Source organism: Anarrhichthys ocellatus, unplaced genomic scaffold, assembly GCF_004355925.1.
Source record: "Anarrhichthys ocellatus isolate YVR2014 unplaced genomic scaffold, GSC_Weel_1.0 scaffold175, whole genome shotgun sequence".
NCBI lineage: Eukaryota > Metazoa > Chordata > Actinopteri > Perciformes > Anarhichadidae > Anarrhichthys > Anarrhichthys ocellatus.
The window spans coordinates 271,292-280,277 of NW_022280205.1; the positions used below are offsets into that span (position 1 = coordinate 271,292).

The 8,986-nt window shown below is 40.1% G+C and overlaps 1 protein-coding gene across 1 annotated transcript; it reads left to right on the forward strand.

The window, feature by feature from the left end:
* Window positions 1-6: 6 nt before the first annotated feature.
* Window positions 7-7,365, forward strand: matn3a (matrilin 3a; the record flags this gene model as incomplete). Its single annotated transcript, XM_031878387.1, has 4 exons — window positions 7-1,593; window positions 5,001-5,576; window positions 6,688-6,813; window positions 7,223-7,365. Coding segments are annotated over exons 1-4 (1,014 nt in total), but the record flags the coding sequence as incomplete, so codon positions are not given.
* Window positions 7,366-8,986: the final 1,621 nt, after the last annotated feature.

The following is an 8,986-nucleotide window of genomic DNA, read 5'->3' on the forward strand; positions in this document are numbered from 1 at the left end:
CCCCCTTACAGTGTATGTGTAAGGCCACTGACGATGTTTGTCCAACCCTCCCCTCTGTATTTCTATAGAGCGTCCCGGAGGTGTGTGAGGAGGAAGGGGGGGGGAGACTGAAATCTGTGTGGAATAAATGAATGAATGTGATGTTTGAAAAGCAACGGAAGTTACCAGACCCACCCTGCCGCCCCTCTGGCCTTTTTATGTCTTAGTAAAAGGGATTCATGTGAAAATGACATTGCTTGAAATGCTTTCATCGACCCAGCACCATCCTATCTATAGATTGATATATGAAGTGTAAAAAAAACAAAAAAAAAAACTATTATGACAATCCTCTTATTCTTATAGCTCTTATTGTTGAATTGTGTTACTTTCCCCCCCTAATTATTAAGATCTAGGCTATTCCATCTCAGTCTTGAATGGAGTCTGTAGCACTTTTTCGTCTGTTATTTATTTTAGCTTTGCTGTGGTTCAGTTCACCGCCACCCTTGACATTTGTGTCACTGCTGCCCGGATGTGTTAGCGAAGCAAGTGAATAGTTTCCCAGCTGAGACTGAGAGACTATCGGGGAGGGAGAGAGCAGAGGCATTGATGATGTATCATTTTCTCAGCTTCTTTTTCGCCTGACGTCTGGAGCAAACGGCTAGTCTTGTGAACATTAGTAGTCGCATGCTTATCAACAACCTCTCCATTACTTTACTGGTAATATGATTTTGTCCTAGTGGAAATACATTTGACTTCAATAAACGTTTCAGAACAATTTTATCTTCGTGAGTCTTTTGTTCATGACAAGTATGCTGAAATAAATTCAGCCCAATCTCAACCCCAAACAGGTGCTTAGAGGTGCTTTTCAATACCTCACACAATGTTCAGCAGCAGCAACACAAATGGTAAAAATTTTGGTTTTAAATTTGGTTTAATTAAATCCTCTTGTTTTCACCATAGCATAGATTTTATAATATTACTTTGACATTTGTATTTTACCTTATGACATAATTGATGAACTCGATCGTCACCAAGTGTCGCTTGAACCATATTGAAGGCTCATCCTACAACTTGTGACCTTTAACCCCTTAACACAAACCTTAATGTATTTATTTTGTATTATTAGTGAATAGTTCACTCAATATATGAAGAATATATTGGCAGTGTAAAGTGGTGCGTTTTGGGGACTCGTGGCCTTTATATATAAACAACCATGAAGCAAATTGGAGTTGCAGAGGGGGGGGGGCATCGCTATAATCGGTACTGTTGAAGTCTCCTCCACATTTTGCAGGTAGGACATACCATTCACGGTGTCATGGAGGTCATGTCGCACCTCTGGATTGGCCAGAGGTTTTGACATGTTGGTCTAAGAGCCCCTCATACGTGGAGGCGGTTAGACCTCAGCAGGACCCTCTGAGACTGAGAGCAGGCACCGGACAGACCTTATGCACATAAGGATGAAGTCTTTCCTCTGGAGCCTCTTGTCGCTGCTGCTGTCTGATGTTCTGGCCACATATCACATCAGTGCGGGGGATCCTCAGCTGATCGCCGCACAGAGCTACGCTCAAACCAGAAACAATGGGCGACCTCCGTTCAGGACCCTGGATCCATCAAGTAAGTTTTACTGGAACTTGTATCAGAACTTTACTTTCTCTGAAAGACAGTTAGGCATAGTTAGTAAGAGTGGTGGATGAAGTATTTGGCTTAAGTAAAAGAAACGATTATATCAGTATAAAACATCTCTGGTGGAAAAGTAATTAACTTAATTTACTATTTATTCTAAGTAACGTTGCAAGGTGCTGGCCTACGTTACGTTACACTTCACTACTTTTCAATGAGATTTATTGTACTTTTTACTGCAGTAGTTTTTTTTTGACTGCTGTGTCTACTTGTGACTTTTCAGATGTTTTTTAAATTTTTTTAGAAATGGCATATATGATAAGCTTATTAGACACAATGCAGTGCTAAAAATCAAACCATAAATTGAACTTGTGACCCCTCTCAAAAAACAGTTTCCTCATCTCACAACCCCCCAGATTCAGATCTTATGAGCCTTTTGAAGGAGCCCAACCTCTAGGTTGAGAATCACTGATTAAACCTAATAGTATATGAAGTAGTTAAAAAATGGCTGCACCTCGACCAGCTGCAACAGTAGAATATTACTTGCACATTGATCCATATTATGTAAAATCTAATGTCAGTCAGTTGCAGGGGCCATTGTGCAGCACAAGTACTTTAACTTTGATACAGTAAAAACATTTTGCCAATAATACTTTTACTTTAAGTTGTTTACATGTAATGGAGTGTCTTTACATTGTTCTGAATACTTTTTTCACCTGAAAAACACTATAACAAGTAAAAATCCTGCATTTAAAGACGAACTTAAGTAAAAGTAGGTAATATGAGTAGTTAAAAAGCACCCCTGTCAGAAGAAACAGCCCCTTTTAGTGTTGCATTATTGTACAGTATATTTTGCAGTATGTGTAAGCAGTATTTTAATGTAGTAGTTGGTTATGGTCATCGTAGGTTTGGTGTGTAAAATGTTATATTTGCTAAGTATCCTAACTAATACCTATAATTGTCAAATCAATTTAGGGGAGTAAAAAGTACGATATTTCCCTCTCAGATGTAGAAGTAGTGTATACTGAAAGTGTTTAAGTATAGTACAAGTACCTTAACACTGCACTATAGTAGTTGAATACATGTACTTGCATTACATTCCACATTAGACTTTTTAAATCTCCTCTAAACTTTTTGAATCTAAGTCATTTTTGTAAATTGAAGAATTGAAGAAGAAAATATTAAAAGCTAGACCTGGCTGAGTATGGCTAAATATTTCATCTTTCACAAATGTAATTTAACCAGTAGTATAACAACAGTATCTTCCACTTTTCTCGAACACAACATGCATGAAATGTGAAAGTTGTTGAGTGTTTCACAAGCGTTATACAAGATAATTGTTGTAAACAACCCAGGTGGCTGAATTTACACTCGTGCATCAACTAATAATTTGTCCGTCTGATGTTGTATATTTCACTACAACTTACTTGTCAATGTCAACTTACACATCTTTCCTTTACTTTCAGCCTACTAATGTTCTCTATCACTTTTCCTTTCTGGTGGCCCTGTAGTGCACAGAAGTGATTACACGTATAGAGGAGGGTATCACCACCACTACCAGCCACCAAGGATCCCTCCACCGGTCGTGTATCGACCTGTCCCTCTATATCCTCCAGTGACTTACCGCAGGCCCTCGGTGGCCATGCCGCCCTATTACAACAGATTCAAAGGGCCTGTGGTGCCACAAATGCACCACATATACAAAGGTCTGTCTCCGCCAGTAGCTCAACATCCCCATCACAGGCTCAAAGGGCCGTTCCCTTACAAATTGAAAGGTCCATGCCCAGCTAAGTCAGACCCACCAGTAACAACAGCACCTGTAGTGCACCTCCCCACTGTCCCTCCAATTCTACCAGAGCCAGCAGTGCAGCCAACTCTGCCAGCAACCACAGTGGCACCGGTGACAACCAGCCTGACGGTGGTGGTGACCACCGCGCCGCCAGCGGAGACCACCGCTCCTGTGACGCTGCTGGTCAGTACCCAAAGCGGCTTCGTCACCACCGTCAGTCCTGTGGAGACAGGTAGAATATTACCAGTCAGGTTTGCTTTCCAAACCAAATCCTCAATGCTTTCCAGCTCAGATCTGTTTCTTTTCTTCTGAGATAAGAATAGAAACACCACTTGAAGTAGTTGTTATCTTATTTGAAAAGTGATATAATTGAATTTTTATAACATTTCGTGGTAGGAGACAAATAAGTAGCATTCTAAACAGACTGAATTGCCATTTTCTTTCACTTCATTATTCATCCTATTTGAATTTATGACCGTGAATATGTCCAGGAACTTAAAGCAAAAAAGAAAAAGCAGGCGATAAGACAGAGCTAAAACTAATGTATTTCTATATGTACGTATATATACTCTGAAAAAATATCAACCCTTTTGTTTTCTGAAATGAAAGATCTAAGACTTTTTCTATGCACACAAAATACTTTTTTCTCTCAAATTGATTGCACAAATTAGTTTGAATCGGTTGTAGTTTAGCATGTGCACCTTTACCAGGAATATCCATCCATCTGGCAGGTGTGGATAATCAAGAGGCGGATTAAACAGCATCATTATTACACAGGTGTGACTGAGGCTGATCACAATAAAGGGCCACTCTAAAATGTGCAGTTTTATCAACACAATGCCACAGATGTCGTTACTTTTGAGGGAGCGTGCCAAAAGAAAAGCATTTATGTTGCTCATAAAGTCATGTGACATCCTAATAAATGTGTTGTATTCAGTTGCCTTTCATTGAGACCAGCCTAAGGTGCACCTGTGTTATAATCATGCTGTTTAATCAGCGTCAGGTGGATGGATGATCTTGGCAAAGATGCAAGTGGTCACTAACACAGATTCAAACAAATGTGTGCACAACATTTAAAAGAAATTTGTTTGTGCATGGAAAAGATCTTTTATTTTATGAAAAAAATTAAAGCAAATGTTCATATTTTCGAAAAGTGTAAAAACAGTCAGTATGTGTGCTTTGGATCTGATGCTGAACTGCAGCATGTACTTCAGTACATGTGTGATTGTACATGCAGCGCTCCTAACACTGTCTCAGGCTTTAGGTGTGATGCCACTTTTTATGTGTGGGCATCGAGCATCCTTTTAATTCATGGAAATGAAATAAAAGGATAAGTCCTGTGATGGACTGTTGAAAGACTGAAATGATGCAGTATGTTTTATGGCACACTAAATCATTTCACCAGCAGCTTTCATTTTAGCACTGCAGTGATGCACAACAGTTTCCTTCTGTCACCATGGGGTCATGTGTTGTGTATCCCAAAGTGTCCTGTGTTGTTGTTTTTTCTCACTATGACAGTTTAACCAACAAGCTTGAATGTTTGTTTGAATAATGAACTGGGTTTTCAGTATGAAATGGACTTAATCCTGCCATGGTTTTGGTTGATCACCAGAGACAGACTCTCAGTGCAGGAGCCGCCCGCTGGACCTGGTCTTTATCATCGACAGCTCTCGCAGTGTGCGTCCTGGTGAGTTTGAGAAGGTGAAGATATTCCTGGCTGACATGGTCGACACGCTGGACGTCGGCTCCGACGCCACCAGAGTGGCTGTGGTCAACTACGCCAGCACGGTCACGATTGAGTTCCTCCTCAAAAGCCACTTCAACAAACCCGACATGAAGAAAGCTATCTCCCACATTGAGCCCTTGGCGGCCGGCACCATGACGGGCCTCGCCATCAAGACCACAGTGAACGAAGCCTTCACCGAGCAGTCTGGAGCCCGGCCTCGCTCCAGGAAAATCTCCAAGGTGGCCATCATTGTGACAGACGGGAGACCCCAAGACCAGGTGGAGGAGGTCTCTGCTGCTGCTCGGGCCTCAGGCATCGAGATCTACGCTGTCGGGGTCGACCGAGCTGACATGCGCTCCCTGCAGCTGATGGCCAGCATCCCTCTGGATGACCACGTCTTCTATGTGGAGACCTACGGTGTTATCGAGAAGCTCACCTCCAAGTTCAGGGAGACCCTGTGCGGTAGGACAAAGAGACCTGCGAGATCTTTTTCCCACCATTAACCAAGGTTCTAGTTCCTCAGTACGGGGCACCTACAGTCTACAGGGGGTTTTGTTGCAGTTTGTGGATCATTTGCTGTGTTATTGGGGAAATATAAACTGTGAAGTCATGAGGGAAAATACCAGATGCTCTCAACCCCCACATGGACTGCAGATGTCGGTACTAGAACCTGCTTGTAGTCGCCAAGTTAAACCTGTGTAAAGTCTTGGGGCTGTGCAGCCCTAAACTTTCAGCTTCTTTATTTAAAGGCAAAAAAATGTAAATGGTGATCTTTAGAAAATGGTTTGTAGTCAAAGCATCATCGTGGTGATTGCTTTTGTATCCGTTTTTACGTGAAATTATTTAAATGCACCTCCGTTTTTCAAAAGAACTAATGGAATAATGATGGAAATATACACTCAAATATGGACATGTGCATAACACATAATGCACTTGTCTACTACATCCATATGAGCTCCAAAAAGCTCTAATTGTTGCTGGTAAAATGTATGAAAATTTCAACAATCTAAAGCAATTTACTGATCAGAATAATTTATTTGAATGGCGAGATTTAGATTGTACAAGAACTTCAAAGATTTGGACAAATGAGGCTCGGCTGTAAACCTGAATTTGTCCCCAAGTTTTTGTCTGATGTGTGTCTTGTCCCCCCTGGTACCTAATAAGATAATATGTCCATATAACTGTCATTCCTGTTGTACTTCAGGGTTCTGTGATTTTACCTGTGTTGTCCAACACACAGTGAACGATCTTGGCTGAGATGTGGTGAAGGTGTATGAATGGATCAAGTTTTCCAACACAAATGACATGTGGTCAAGTACAAACACATGAAAAGCTTTTTTGAACCAGTACAAGCAAAAAAAATATCGGAAATTGAATGAGATATAACTGTAACAGTAAAAATACTTTATTTTACTTTTGTCAACAGTAGAAGGAGATACTGATAACCATCAACTGGTTTGATGGATCTACAGAGCACTACCTATCACAGGATACCTGCCAATAGCATAATGCATGAAACTGTACCCATGCTGCCATCTTGACAGCGCCATCCCTTAATCCCGGTTTATTCCAGGTCTGGACCCCTGTGCTATGGGACATGACTGCGAACACATATGTGTCAACAGCAATGCCTCGTATTACTGCCACTGCCGGATTGGTTATATCTTGAATGCAGACAAGAAAACGTGTTCCCCGAAACGTAAGAACACACTGTGTGGATAATGCAAATGTGGCTTTTTGTTGTGATATTAATGCTGCTAAAAGTCTATGTGTAAAATATTTCAAAGCAATGTGCAGAATGTGTTTGGCTTCGGAGCAGGGCTTCACAACATCACAACCAACTGGGGCTTAATTCCTGACTCTGTAATTCACTGTTGACCGTAGCATTTGTTGGACGTCGGGTAATATTATAGAATGTATTCACTATTATGGCATTACTGTTTTGGCAAAGGTAATGGTAAATTAACACTGTGGAATAATTTGGGAAGTGTACTTTCAAGCATGAACTGCAGCCCAGTTGAAAAAAAAGTAGAGTGTGGGTGGTGTTTTGTGTGCTTTTTCACTCTCTACACGATCTGTTGCACTGATGTGAAATGTACTTTCTCCAGGAGAAGAGGTGAAGGCGGTGGTGGTGGTGGAGGATCCCTGTAAATGTGAAGCCAGACTGGCTTTCCAGAAGCGGACGCAGGCTGCCATCCAGCAGCTCACAGCCAAGCATATCCTTCCTGTTGATTCAGATCAAAGACTTTATGTTAGAAACATTCTCAACAGCACATTTCTGTGAAACGAAAGTTGATTATATCTACCTGCTGGCATTGTAATTGTAATATAATTTAGCGGTGTGTTTTGTGTGTGTTTTGATCATTTAATCGTACCTGTAAATGCGTTTGCAAATGAGTTTTCTTGACCGATCTCACTAGTCGTCGTGTCTGGGAGAATAGAGCGTCTGGAGAACATGCTGGCCCGTGCCTAGAGCTGGACGCAGTGGCAGGTATTGACAGCTTTTTTTTCTGGGAGAGATTTGTGGTAAAAAGCCTCCTACCCTCCACACAGTCTGACCTCTTGTTTATTTACTTTCTGCAGAGACAGCTCACTGGCTTACTTCCTGGACATGTGTTTCCTGTCATCCATCCTCCCATAACTACTGTATGGATTTCAACCACAGATCGTGTCAAGCTGTGATTCATGAAACAATATTTCTCAAGTTACTGACTGTAGTGCACTGTTGAGTTACAATGTCTACAGTTGGATGTGGGCATTAAATGCAATGTTTTGAAGCTGCAGTTAAAGCTACTTAGACAGTTTCTCTAAACACTTACATGAAAGTAGTGTGACATATAATAACCGAAGATAACAAGTATTATTTCCATTGTTTCTCCTGTACTCTATGAAGTATGCTTTGCATTGTTTTTGTACAAAGTTGCATATTGTATATAGTAGTTTTTATGAAAACATCAAATTGGATTTAATTAGTTACATATTTGAATAGATTCTTTTTTTTTTACAACCAGTAAATTCTTTCCTACATTAGATACTTTTGCATATTTTCTTTATTGTATAATCTGTTAAAACACTTAAAGTATTGTTACAATTTGTATTATGTTTCATGCATAATGAATGTTAATCCTTTGTGTCTGTGAATGTTATCAGATGACATGTAATGTTTGCTAAGAATCATAGATGTAACCAAGCAGACAAATCAGACAATTAAAAAACTTTAAAGGAGGTTGTTGTGCACAGTGTTGTCTTTTTGAGTTCTAAACTGGAGGTGATATTGAAAACTTCATGAATATTATGGCTTAACATAATATTTCGAGGCTTAACAGTGAAGCTGATAATAGTGAAATAAAATAAGGCTGGATTACATCCCAGTAAATTATAGCCAGCATGGGAATGGCGGGGTCCGCCACTAGCAGTGACAGAATACATGGAATGGCTATTGCTTAAAAAGTGCCTACGTTTGATGAAAGTTTGAAGGATTGTAACTTGAATCTTACTTTTATTGTTTTTAAAAGGCGAATGATACATTTCTCTACTTACAAGCATTGTGGATTTTCATGTGAGGACAAAAACATTATTTTGACTTATGATGAGTTCTAATAATTCAAGTCAAATTCCTTTAAATGCCCTTTAAAAAAATGTTATTGATGGATTAATTGTGTCTTCATGAAACCTTAATGGAGATAAAGTGTCAGTCTGTACTGCGCTATAAAGTAGTTGGCTGAATCAACACATCACTCTAAAATGTGTTTCTGTGGATACGAAAGAGCCATTATATCAGTATATGTTGTATAACTGTACTTCGCAGTGCCATATGTATTTCTATGTCAATATAGAAAGGTAAACATGGACAAGCTCTCACATTTCTATTA